Below are 13,083 nucleotides of genomic sequence, written 5' to 3' on the forward strand. Positions count from 1 at the left end.
GTCTGCTGATAAACCCTCACATGACTGAGGCTCCTTGGAGGGGAAGTGACTGGTCTAGTGCCCTGCATCAACCAGGCCTCCAAACTAGGTCTCCTGCTTCCAGCAGCAGAGCTCTTCCCATGAGGCTGCTCCCCCCACCTCCTTCAGCCACTGCCCGGCATAGCTCTGACCCAGGAAAAGGCACAAACTTATGCCTGCACTAGATGGCAAAAATGGGGACAGATCAGCCCAGAGGGAGCATTACCTTCCCTCTCCCTCATTAATCATAGTATTGGAAAAATTAGAACAGTAGCTGACAACGTACCCACAGGAAACACTGAGACCTAACACTGACACAAAGGGACACAGAAAAATAGCTACCCAATGCAGGACAAAGGTCCAACACCTGCAATTTCCCCATACCAGAGAAGACTACCAGCTATGGTCTTAAGTTTGTGGTTGTTCACTCATATTTCAGCTGTGTCTGACTCTTCAGGACCCCATTTGGGGTTTTCTTGGCAAAGACATTGGAGTGGTGTGCTATTTCCTTCTCTAGCTCATTTTACAGATGAAGAAACTGAGGAAAAAAGATTATGTGATTTGCCCAGGGTCACCCAGCTAGTGTCTGACACCAGATTTGAACGCATGAAAATAAGTCTTGCTGGCTCTAGGCCTGGCACTCTATTCACTGTACCACCTAGCTGCCCCTTATGGTCTTAAGAGAAGACTCTTAATAACCAGAAGCTATGAGTTAGACCTTTGCCATGTGTGCTGTCCACATTTACTTCACAAACTGGCACAGAGACTAAGAGCTGGTTGGTTAATCAGTGAGATTGTGCATTTCTGTAGATTACAAAAAGAGGCAAGACTTAATGACCAGATGAATAAACGAATGAATGAAAAAGCATTTATTCAGTTCTTACTATATGTCAGGCACTATGTCAAATGCTTGGAATACAAAAATTAGCAAAGAAGACTGTCCCAGCCATCAAAAAGCTTACATTCTAATGGGAGCGGGGGGGGGGGAGGAGGCAGAATAAAGGAAAGCTAGGCATGACAAGGGAGTGGAAAACACGGGGCCACAAAGTTTGGAAATAGTTGGGAAGTGAAATGGAGCACTGTTCATCTTCACAGTCTGGTGTCCCGGGGCAGGATCTGGGATCTGGAGTGAGAAGGAGGAGGACGAACGACCAGGTTACAGATAGCATTGTTTGGAAACGTCTGGGAAGATATCAGAACACAGCCCTTGGCTAGATTAGAATGGAATTAGAGTGGGGTATGCCCAGTTCCTCCAGTTCATAGTGGGTGCTAATAATGTTGAATTATTCTTCAATAATCAGTCTTCAGATATTTGAGGATCTGTCAGGAAGAGCAATTAAATGTGTTGTCCTTGGCCTCACAAGGCAGAGAGTGGAGCAATGGGGAGACATTGCAAAGAGTCAGATTTAGGATCAACATAATGAAAAATCACCTGACTCTTGGAACTATCTGAAACTTTGGGTAGGCTGTGTCCAAAGGGAATGAGTTCCCCATCACTAGCTGTCCAGAATTTCCAACTAGAAGTAACATCTCTTTGGGATAGCCAAGAGAGTATTCCGTTTGGACTCCCATTAGACCAGATGGGCTCTGAGGTCCTTTGGCCTCCAAAGCCAACCCTCCCCCCACTCCTCCCGGTGTGTCTCTGTCACTGTCCAGCCTTTGAAGCTCTTATTTCATTTAAAGGCCTAGGACCTTTTCTCCTTGAATTACCATCATGACAAGTAGTTTCCTATTCAGTTTTAGTGTTGGGTTTTTTTAAATACAATTTTACATTTGTTTGTGTAAAACCTATAAATTCCCAGACCCAGATGAGGATTCCAGACAACCGAGATCCTTTTCCTCAAACATCAGTTGGTTTGCTGATATCTCCCTATGTGTGGATATGAACTTGTCAGTATCTATAAGGGGGTGGGAATTATCCGAGGTATCCAGATGTGTGCTGGTGTGCACAAATGCATGCTTGGAGGTGTGTGAATGCTGGTCATGAATCTATGTAGAAGGAGATGATATCCGTGGATACATCTGTCTACACTGGGCTTTTCATCACTGGGGCTCATTCCTTTTGAGGGTTCTGACCTAGGGAGAAATTCTGAAACAGAAGTAGATCCTAGTGGTCAGGACCTTATTCACTTTAGCCCTCACTGACTGGGAAGGGACTGGGACCTGGTTCTTCCCTCTGCCCACCAGTTTCTGGGAAGGTCTGAGGCTGTCAAAGTAGGAGCTGTAGGCTCTTGTCCTTGAAGGGTTCCCAGGTGCTGCAGGCTGGGGGGTGGGGACTGCAGAGGAGCTGGCTGGTCCTCAATGGGTAGGAGAATGGGATGTGAGGGGAGGGGAAGCCAACCTCAGGCCCTGAGCCGAGAAGCACCTACAGAACATGGTGTTTTGTGAGCCTGGCTTGTGAGGCTGTCACCGGAGGCACGGATTACATTTCTAGGAAGCAGAGGCAAGGTGCCAGACACTCTTTCTTCTCTTCCCCTTCTCTTCACATTCACATGGCCTTCCCCTCTTTTAGCAGTAGTTCTCTCATCCCACAGCTCTCCATCTCACCTTGTATTAGGGGATCTTTGAAAGACGTAACTTCATCCCCTCCTGCATGGCCAAGGGGATGTCCTTCAAGGACTTGGGATCTGCACAGAGTTTACGGATGGCTTCATGGGTCTCTTGCCATAGCTCCTCCCCGAAGGTGGCCTCTACCCGCCCACGCCAAGCTGCCAGCTTGGGCCTCCCTTCGAAGACATCAAAACCAGCATAGAAGGTCTGCAGGAAAACATCTCAAACTCAGTTTTTCCCAAACTGACATCACCTCCCCACTAACCTTCCCCCCTCCATCCAAACTTTCCAATTTCTATTCCACCTTCCTTCCAGTAACCTTGATTGGCAACCTCAGGGTTATCCTTGACATCTCCTCCATAGCCACCCCTAGCCCATCAACTGCCAAATCTCCTTAATTCTAACTTCCCATGACACGCTGCATTCATTGCCCTGTCTCCAGGTTATAAGGCCTCCACTCACTAGGGACTCATCATCTCCCACTTGGAAAACAGTGCCTAATTCACCTCTTTCTAATCCAGCTGCCTCACAGCTCCCAAAAGCATCTTCCTAAAATACAGGCTAGCCCTACTCATGGCACTCTCTTGTTCAACATCCTTCAGAGGTTCCCTATTGCCTTGCCCGAAGAACGCCATGTAAATAGACTCCGCAGGCTGGACTTGAACATCTGCCATCCTGGCCTTCACAGTCTGATTCCGCACTACTCCCTTTCATGGAGTCTGTGTCCCAGGCACACCGGCCTTCGAGCTTGTCTCTGAACTTGGCATCCCATTCTCAATCTCCACACCTAATCACACAAACTCTCCCATGCCTGGAATTCTTTCCCACTTTACCACCCTGCCTCCAGAATCCTCAGCTCCCCCTCCAAGTCTGAGCTCAGGCACCTCCTTCTCCATCAAGTCGTTCCTGACCTCCCCAGTGGTTAGTGCTCTGCCTTTCCTCGTGACCTTATATTTATTTATTTATTTTTAAGCTATAATCATATTGTATCTTCCAGTAAAGCACTGAGTCCTTGAGGATGGAGGTTGGCTTTCTCTCTACCCCAACTCATGCCCTCATACTAGTGTATTTTAATCTACATACTCATTCTCCCTCAAACACTTACACTTCCCAGGCTCTCCATCGACCCATTTTCCATGACCTGTACCGGCACTCCATGTTGGCTACACACAGAAATAGTCAAATCCTTGACCTCACCATCATCCACAAATCTTCTACTTCCATGCTCATAAACTTGGAAATTCCTTTATCTGATCATAGCCTTCTATGGTTCCAGCTTTCCCTCTGCCTCACACTCCCTAACATTTTTCTTGGTCTTCACCATGACGTCCAGCTCTTTTGTTCTTTCCCAGGCCATGTCTACTGCATTGACTACGCTGTCCTCACTGCATTATCTTAGCCCTTGAGGAACCATTTCAACTCAACAGGATCATCTACACTCAAGTCCCTTGCCCTGCTGTCCTACTGATGCTCAAGGCTCTCTAAGCCCCAACCCTGGATTGCTCCCATCAACCACTGCCTCTGCTCCTGTGCTCGTGCTATTGAATGGAGCTGGAGGAAACCACAAAGCCAAGCTGAGTGGAATACATTACAGCTTCACCTTCCATACTTTCACCTGGGCCCTTGCTGCAACAAGGCTATCCTCGTACACCTCTTGCACTCACCACAGCCACATCCAAACCTATCTATCCCTCACCAAGCTTCCCATGGGTTACCACCTTCCACATCCACACTTGAGAGAACTTTACCCCACCAAAATTTACCTTACTTCAGTAAAAAAATGTGACACTCACATTTATCCCATTTGCCATTGATGGAGGTGCCACTTCTTCCCTCCTCCTCACCCATATCACTCAGACATCTTTCCCCACTATTTCCATGTTCACTCCTTTCTCTTGCAATTGGGTGACCATTCTCCTTGCCAACGCAAACCCCTCAACATTCACGTTATGCCATCATGTTACACTCCATTTTTTCTAGAAGACTGTGCCTTCTATCATCCCCAAACTCTCACTAAACGGCAATCTCTCCCTTCTTAACCTCATCTTTATTGCCAACAAACACACCCACATCTCTCCTATCCTTAGTCAACCCTTACTTCATCGAAACCTCACTGCTATCACCCTATATCTCTCTTCTTTGTGGATTAACTCCTTAAGAAGGAGATCCATGGTCAGTGCCTCCATTCCTTCTCCTCTGAAGGCCAGCTTCTGATCTCATTTTATTCAACTGAAACTACTCTCTCCAAAGGTACCAATGGTCTATCTCATAATTGGCAAGTCTACTGGCTTTTCTCAGCCTTCATCTTTCCTGAGCTCTCAGCAGCCTTTGTCATTTTCTCACCCTCTCCTCCTCTTCATTCTCCTTTCTTAGCAAAGTGAGCCTACATCCCCAGAGACTGAGATGGTACAGGGGACAGTATGTTTCAAAGGCATTGGGGAAAAATGTTTGTATGTTCTTGCCTTATCTTTGAATTGATGTTCTGGGGTTAAATGGAATAGAGTGCTAGTCACTGGCTCCTAATAATGTGAGATGACACAGCCAGTGAGAGTTTGAGCTGACAGCAAAGGCGTATCACTACCTATGGGGACTCTAGGACCCACCCTAAGGGGAAGAAGAGCTTGGCACGGACATAGAGAGCCAGAGCATACCTCATGACACTCCCTTCCCAGTATTCCTACCCTTTATTCCCCTCGGCATACTCCAAGAGCAGCATCTCAGCTTCTGGCTGTTCTTCCCATACAGTACTGCATTTGTCCACTCTGTGCCTCTCCCCTGGCTGTCCCTCATTCCTGGAATGCTGCTCCTCCTCACCTCTGCTTTCTGGCTTTCTCCAAGACACAGCTCAAATCCTCCCTTTGAAACAAGCCTGTCCTGGGCACCCTCCCCCCACTAGTGCCTTCTGCCTGGCGTTGTCTCCCATCTACCCTGGAGAGATTGTATATAGAGTTTGTTATCTGTATGTTGACTCCCCTATTTGATTTTCTAGTTCCTTGAGAGCAAGACTATGGTTTTGCCTTTTTTGGTACCCCTAGCACTTGGCACAGGGCCAGGTACACAACAGCTGCTCAGTAAGGATGTGTTGTTGTTGATGAAGACGACATGTCCCTGGGTCCTGGTTTCCTCAGCTGTCTAATGGAGATGTTAATTCTGCCCTCACTTAGCTCCCAGTGTGGCATGATCCCATGAAAGAATGGCTTGAGGGCCCTGCAGAAAAGAATGTGCAAGACAGCTGAGGGGCTGTGCTCGGGTCTCTTCCGGCCCCCAGGAAGGGAGCTACCAAGGAGTTGGGAGGCTAGGCTGAGGGGGTTCAGGGCAGGGACGAGCTCACTTCTGGCTCTGGACAAGTACCCTTAGCTTTCCACCTTCCCCCCCTCTAGCACCAGGGCAGAGTCTGCCCCCCACACCTGCATCAGCTCCTCCAGCGCCATCAGATCAGCCACAGAGATCTGGTCACCAGTGAGGAAGGGCTTGTCCTGGAGGAACTTCTGCTCCAGATGTTGCAGGAGTTGTGTTATGAAGGCTCTGTTCCTGTCCACTTTCTCCTTGGGAACATGGATGTCAATGAGAGGGCCCAGCACCTGTTGGGGTCGGGAGGAGGGTTCAGTCTCAACTCCACACAAAAAGTCCTCTCCCCAAGTCCATCTGGGTCTGTCTCCCCACCTGAAGGCATTAAGGCTTCCAACCAATGCTAAAGGCCAGGGTAGGTTGTAAGGACTCCCTAACCTCTCACCATCAGGGCAGGCCCATTGTCTTACCTGAATCCATAGCACTGAGCCCAAAGTGCCTCGAATGGAGTCAGCATGCCAGTAAAGGTATTCTTCCACCCGTGCCCGGGCCTGCAGGTCTCGAGGATACCAGTGAGCTGGAGTGTTGTATTTCTGACTCAGGTAGTGCAGGATGGCCGCGCTGAGGGGGCAAGAAGGACAGCCTCAGTCAACTCCTGCCCACTGGCCTCTTCCCCATATTCTCTCCCTTGCGCCTTCTCAGGACACATTCAGGTTTATCAGGGCAGTGTCCTCATGCATTTCTATAAATAGACTCCTTCCTTCAAAAGATTAAAGGATTTCCTTTGGCCATCTCATCAAGCTATTCTGGTGTAATTCTTTCCAGAAAATTGTGCCTGTCTCTCCTCTCTCTTCTCTCTGTCTGTCTGTCTCTCTCTGTAAGAGTGGGTTTGTTGAGAGATGGGGGTGAAGGACATGACTATGTGATCTCCCAAGACCAGCATCCTGGCCTTTGACTTTCATTCCTTGTTAGGGTCAAAAAGCCTTTGGGATAAGGCAACCAAATGCCCTTGAATTACACAAGGAGGAAAGAAGAAGAAGAAAAAAATGAAGAAAAAAAGAAGAAACTTGGCCAACTTTTTATAGTAATTGAGAGAAAGCGGGGATTAGAATTCAGGGCCCCAAGGTCCTCTCTTCTCCACCCCCAGTTCTATCCATTATGCATCTCTCTCTCTTTTTCTCTCTCTCTCTATGCCCCTGGACATCTTTCTGGTCTCCAAGAAAGCTGAGAGTATGTAGACAAGGTGAGATGCAGTACAATGCATGTCTTTAGGCTGGATGTTGGCTGAATCCTGGCTGTTAGGCCACTCAAAGCCAAAAAGCCTTTTTATCTATCTCCCCCTTCCTCTACTCTTTCCTTCCTTTCCCTCTCCCTCTCCCCCACTTCCTTCTCTTCCTCTTAACTCTACACTAACTTCACAACTTTAGCCAAACTGTATAAAAATAACAACTGCTCATATCACTCGAAAAGTTTCTCAAAGATAGATAGTGAAGGAAAATTTGGGAACAAAATGAGAGTTTGAGTGTGGGAGGGCATGAGGGCAGTAGGGGAGCTGGGCCCAGGGCCAGGAAACGTACCTTTCCGCCAAGGTGAAATCTCCATCTTTCATAGCTGGCAGTCTCTTCAGGCTGTTCACTCTGGCAAACTCATCAGTCATGTGCTCCCCTAAAGGGAAAGCAGATGTGCAAAACGAGGCAAGAAGGGCCCTCTCCCCTCCCCACTAAGCTGTAGTCTTCAGGGAGCTGGCCTCTCCTTCTCGGTGCTTGGGCATCCTTGAAGGGGGGTGAACCACTGCTTTCCCAGGTTCTCAGTGTGGGCCAGTTGGCCAGGATGTGGTGGTGAGGGCATTAGGGTTGTCACTATTGTCCTCACTCTCTGTGGGCCCTCTCCCCTCCCCACTAAGCTGTAGCCTTCAGGGAGCTGGCCTCTCCTTCTCGGTGCTTGGGCATCCTTGAAGGGGGGTGAACCACTGCTTTCCCAGGTTCTCAGTGTGGGCCAGTTGGCCAGGATGTGGTGGTGAGGGCATTAGGGTTGTCACTATTGTCCTCACTCTCTGTGACTCCTCACTCCTAGGAAAAGGGCTTGTCCAAGGAGGTGAGCCCAAGACCAAGGTCATGAATGTGGCCAGCTCAAGGTCAAGGTAGGGAGAACAGCACAGGGCACAGCCCTGAAACCTCGTCCAGTCTAAGCCCCTCATTCCCAGAGAGATCGAGCAGGTAAAATGAGCAATAAGAGGACCTCTTATTCTGGGCCTGATTCTGACCAAAGGAGAGAGACTGGTCGCTAAAGAGGAGATGATGGAACCCTTGGGGCAGGTGACCATTCTACCTGAGAGCTCGTGATTTTGTTTTGTTCAGTCATTCGCAGTCTTGTTTGACTCTCTGTGACCCCATTGGAAGTTTTCTTGGCCAAGACACTGCAGTGGTTTGCCACTTTCTTCTCCAGCCCATTTTCCAGATGAAGAAAGTGAGGCAGACAGGGTTAAGTGATTAGCTCTGAGTCACACAGCTAGTTAGTGTCTGAGCCCAGATTTGAACTCAGAAAGATGAGTCTTCCTGACTCCAGGCGCCGCGCTCTATCCATTGTGCCACCTAGCTGCCCTAGGGTTTTCCATAGAGTTTGTGATAGAGCAATGCAAAGTGGGCATGGTCTCCTGTGCACCCTGAATTTCTGAGGAGCGGATCCCCAAGGATCCAGGGAAAGCTTAGGTCCCATCTCATGGACCAATAGTCTGTAAGGGAAGTTAACCCAAACCAATGGGTAGCTCTCAACAATGAAATTAATCTCTGAAGGTGCAAAGGCATGATTCCATGAGATATGGAACCATTGGAGGTGTCTGAAGAGATGGATGTGAGGCCACTCAGGCGTTTTGAAGGTCATTAGACTGGTAGATGAGACAATGTAGAAGCCCTAGTATAGCAAGCCACTTGACAAAGTGACTGCCTCATTTTATCTCTGTGCAAAAGATGGAGAGAGGTGGGCTAGAATAGGTTCCCAAAGTGGCTGATACTGCCCCCTGGGGAGCGCTGGAATGACCCAGGGGGGTGGTGATAGCCTCAGGTGCAATGGGGGGGCATTGAATAAAAAAGAGAAGGTAAGAAAACTTTGAAAAACCATTTGTACATGTTTCATCTGTTGTGTAACACACTTAAATTATAGTGATAACATTATTTTCCAAATAAACACATAAAATGCGAGTTATAACAAGTCTGACAAGTCTTAACAAACAAGTATTGCTGGGCAAGCCTTTAGTGCATTCTTGGGAATTCCAGCATACCCTGACAGGAATATGTGTGTGTAATGACTTGTTTACAATATGATACTATACAGTTACGTGATGCAATATTGCATCATCAAAATTTCAATGTAGGAAAAAACCATAAATTTACAATAAATTATTGAATTTAAGCTGCCTTATTTAAAAACATTTGTATTTTTAAATGGCACAAACTTAAGATAACTGTTAAAGGCTTAAAGATTTCCGGGCAGGGGGGCGCTGGGTAATTATTTTTAAAATGGGCCAAATGAGTTTGGGAACCTCTGGGTTAGATGATAATACAGGCAGGTGGGCCAGAGGCAAACATCCTGGTGGATTCAAATCTGGATGAATGATCAGACCCCCACAGCAGTCATAAACTGTTCAACAGGGTCTTGGGAAATCTCCTCTACTGAGGTGTCCTTGGCCAGTCAATATTTTCATCAGTGATTTCATGAAGGCATCAATAGCACAAAGTGCCATATTAACAGGTGCTATGCCGCTGGGAGGGAGAGTTAGCAGTTAGATGACCTCGTCTGCCACCTGGCTGCAGTCCTTGGGACTTCACCGTCCTCTCCCAGAATCTCCTTCTCTTGCAAAATCCCATCACCCCTGATACTTAACCTCCTCAGAATGTGTGCCCCGGGACCTCTTCCTCCTTCTGCTTGGCAAGTGGAGACCTTTATTGAAGGAGGGCACCCATCTCATCATTCCCCCCCCAGCTACACCCTCCTCTGGACTTCATCAGGCTCCACACCAACTGCCCTCCTTCCCTTGTCAGCTTTTTTTTTTAATGTGTTGTCTTTCCCATGACACTGTGGGCTTCTTGAGAGCAGGGACTGTCTTTTCCTTTTCTTTGTGTCCCCTAGCATTTATATAGTACTTTACAGGTATGCAAAGTGCTTTGAATTCATTAACTCATTTATCCTCACAACAACTTTGTAAGGTGCATATTATCATTGTTCCCATTTTTTGGAGAAGAAAACTGAGGCTGATAAAGGTTAAGTGACTTGCCCAAGGTCACAAAACTAGTAATTAAGGTAGGAGTTAAATCCCGGTCTTCCCTGTACTTCAAGGCCAATACTCTTTCCACTGCACCACATAGCTGCCCAGGATTAATTAAATCCTGAGAGACTGAGGGATTCAATACAAAGAAATGTTTGTTATCACAATTGGAAAAAGTGGCTTTCTCCAGTTCCCTTAATAAATATTTGATGAAGTGAGCTGAGGACTCCGAGCTTAGTTGATTAAAAATATGTGTGTGTAAACTGTATTAATTAATGGGAAATATACAAATATGAATCCTGGATGTGACTTGTTCTTTGTTCTCAAAGAGGACCATAACATCAGGAAGATGATGCCATGACTTGCAAGTGAATTGGATTTAAGTGAGGGAGGGCTGTGCAAAGTCACCAGCCTCACTTTGTCCTCAACAGCCATCTGGATCCAGTGGCCAGATAACTGGAGATGGCCCCACCCCTGGGTGACTCTGGAGCTTGAGATATTAAGATGAAATATGAGACTGAGTCAAGTAGCAGGCTCTAGAGGCCAGCCAATTTCCAGGGCAGCCCTCAGACTCTTGCTCACCCATTCACTGGTCCTCTTTGAGAATAAAGGAGGACCACCAAGGCAGCAGCACTTCCTCTTCCAATCCACTTTTCTCCCTCCAGTTTGCCAGTCAATCCCTTAGCTTCCTGTTCCTCCCCTCACTGTCCTTTCCCCCACTAGTTTAGCCAGATTAGAGAGTTTTGATTTTCCCACTTAATCTGATTATCTTTAGACTATTTAACTGACTATTTTCAAAAGAATAACTTGTTGGACAACAAAGGCAAGCTGATTAATGTGGTCATGGACTTTAAGGGGGCCAAAATGAAATAAGAGTTGTTTCCCTTGCAAAAATGGGAGGCTATTATCTATTGCATAGGGAAGCTGGGCAGGGAAGAAAAAAAGGAAGATAGGGAGGAAAAAAGAGGAAGGGGGGAGAAAAAGGAAGGGAACAGAGAGAGAGGAGAGGAAGGGGATGATGGAGAGAGAAAAAAGGGACAGAAAGAAAAGAGAGAGCAAGAGGGATGGAGACAGAGTCAGAGAAGAAGAAAGAGAGTTCTTGAGGGGTACCCTTAAGCAAAAAAGAAATGTATTATTACCGATACAGATAGATGGGAAAAGTAAGCCAGTGGAACCACTGGTCCTCTGAGGTTGTCTGAGAGGAAAATCTGAAGGATGGCAGAGGAGGAAAGAGTTAGTACATTTGTCACTGGTTTGAACTGGAGTGTTTGAGTTGACCTCAGCACAAGTAGTAGAAGCTAGCTGGCCTTGTGGCTAGATGACTTGGAGTCAGAAGGGCCTAGGTTCAAAGAACACCTCAGACACATACTGGCTCTGTGGCCCCTTATGAGCTCCGGAAGCTCAACGCCCAACACTCCAAGATTGCATAACAGGGGTAGTGGCAGGAGTCTCTTTATGGGCGTTTATAAGTCAAGGCAACAAACACCTATTAAGCACCTGCTAAGTGCCAGCCGCTCCACTAAGCCCCAGGGATACAATTTCAAAGACGTTTGTTTAGTTCGTTCATTCATTCATTCATTCATTCATTCATTCATTCATTCATTCATTCATTCAAGCATGCCTCTACTCCTGGGGAAAGCTAATTCCCAGAACACCCAGGAGGTGGTGCAGGCTTCCCTCAGGACACAGCGTCCAGCGCTGTGGGCCCCCTAAGAAGAGGCCCACTGGGCTCACAACGTGACTGACTCAGATACAGCCCAGCCACTCCCAGATCTCAGAGCCAGCCTGGGCTTCCAGAGGGAAAAAGGGAACTTTTTTTTTTTCTGGAATGGAAGGAAAGGGAGGGAAAGAAGGTCGAGAATGGGACAAGAACGCTTCCCAGTGAGAGCACTAGGGAAAGGTGGGAGTAAGTATGATCTGTAACTGGGAAAAGTGAAAAAATGAAAGTGGGAGGGAGGGAGGGAGGAAGGAAGTGATGGATTCCCCCCCACACACACACACACATAAAGCCATATATTCCCTTCAAGCCCACCTGCCCCCTCAGCCACTACCCTTACCTCCCTGTTAAATGACATTAAAGAGGTGGTGCGGGGGCACACTCAGTGACTGGCGGGACAGCCGTCCTTCCCTCCTCCAAAACACAGCTAAAGCGTCCCCCAAATGTCGGGGAGCTGGAGGAGGAAGGTCCACCGCCATCTTGAGCTCCGGCCTCCGTTCACATTTTGGTCTCTCCCCTTTTCCCGACCCCCCCCCATACTTAGGACGATAGAGTCAGGGCGGGGGGAGCCGCCCTCTCTTCTCTAAGGAGCCCGGGGCCCATCTGCAGCATCCCCGCACACCCCGGTCTGTCTCCTCCACATCCACTTTCAGTCTGAAGGGAGAAGGGGGAAGAGGAAGGGCTTGGCTGGGATGGAGTCCGGGACGTTTGGACTTCTCTGGACTCGAGCTGAGCTCAGGGGCAATGGGGGTAGGTTTAAGGGTGGCGCAAAGATTGTTCGGGGCCAGTATTTGGGATTGGGGGCAGCCCGGCCCGGGCGCTCACCCCGGAACAGCTCCACGTTCTGCATCTCGAAGGGAATACGATTAGCCTTGGCGAAGAGGTAGACTGCACGGCAGGGCTGGGAGAGCAGGTCCAGGTAGAGTTCCAAGCCCATGGCTGTGGACAGCTGCGGAGATCCGATCTGTCTGGATCTGGGAGGCGGAGGCCCAAGTGTCCACCCCTAAATGGGGCCTGGGCAGTCCTCCGCCCACCAGGAAGACCAATTGAAAGGGAGAGAGGGCTAGAGAGCCTGACCCGCTCCCTAGACATCGTGTGATACCCGCCCCCACTCCCGTCCCCCTTCCCCCCACCCCACCCCGCACTTGAGACTCTGGATGCAAAGCCAACACCGGACGGAGGGGAAAGAACTGGGTTCTGGAGACGTGCCCCCCCCCTTCCCTCCTCTCTCCCCCCACCCCGACCTCCT

General features: G+C 48.4%; 1 protein-coding gene across 4 annotated transcripts; it reads right to left on the minus strand.

Moving 5' to 3' along the window:
* Nucleotides 1-872: 872 nt before the first annotated feature.
* LOC110202534 (glutathione S-transferase theta-2-like) lies at nt 873-12,869 on the minus strand. 4 transcript variants are annotated; one of them, XM_020978744.2, is made up of 7 exons: nt 12,660-12,869; nt 11,257-11,325; nt 7,434-7,521; nt 6,327-6,477; nt 5,976-6,149; nt 2,566-2,775; nt 873-2,107 (listed from the first exon to the last, which is right to left on the minus strand). In XM_020978744.2, exons 1-6 carry the CDS (start codon nt 12,769-12,771, stop codon nt 2,572-2,574), a joined length of 798 nt encoding a protein of 265 aa, XP_020834403.1. In that variant the 5' UTR covers nt 12,772-12,869; the 3' UTR covers nt 873-2,107; nt 2,566-2,571. The 4 variants fall into 4 exon arrangements, with proteins under 4 accessions (XP_020834403.1, XP_020834405.1, XP_020834404.1 ...); XM_020978746.2 differs by having other exon boundaries at nt 873-1,200; nt 12,660-12,868; XM_020978745.2 differs by having other exon boundaries at nt 873-1,141; nt 12,660-12,867.
* Between the last annotated feature and the right edge of the window lie 214 nt (nt 12,870-13,083).

Source organism: Phascolarctos cinereus, unplaced genomic scaffold (assembly GCF_003287225.1).
Source record: "Phascolarctos cinereus isolate Bilbo 61053 unplaced genomic scaffold, phaCin_HiC Scaffold_4;HRSCAF=312, whole genome shotgun sequence".
NCBI lineage: Eukaryota > Metazoa > Chordata > Mammalia > Diprotodontia > Phascolarctidae > Phascolarctos > Phascolarctos cinereus.

Excerpts from the sequence above, each read along its gene's own strand:
- LOC110202534 (XM_020978744.2), bottom strand. The coding sequence starts at position 12,771 with ATGGGCTTGGAACTCTACCTGGACCTGCTCTCCCAGCCCTGCCGTGCA. Across the intron at positions 7,522-11,256 it reads TTTCCCATCTATCTGTATCG|GGGAGCACATGACTGATGAG; the intron begins GTAATAATACAT and ends CTTTCCCTTTAG. Across the intron at positions 6,478-7,433 it reads GATTTCACCTTGGCGGAAAG|CGCGGCCATCCTGCACTACC; the intron begins GTACGTTTCCTG and ends TTGCCCCCTCAG.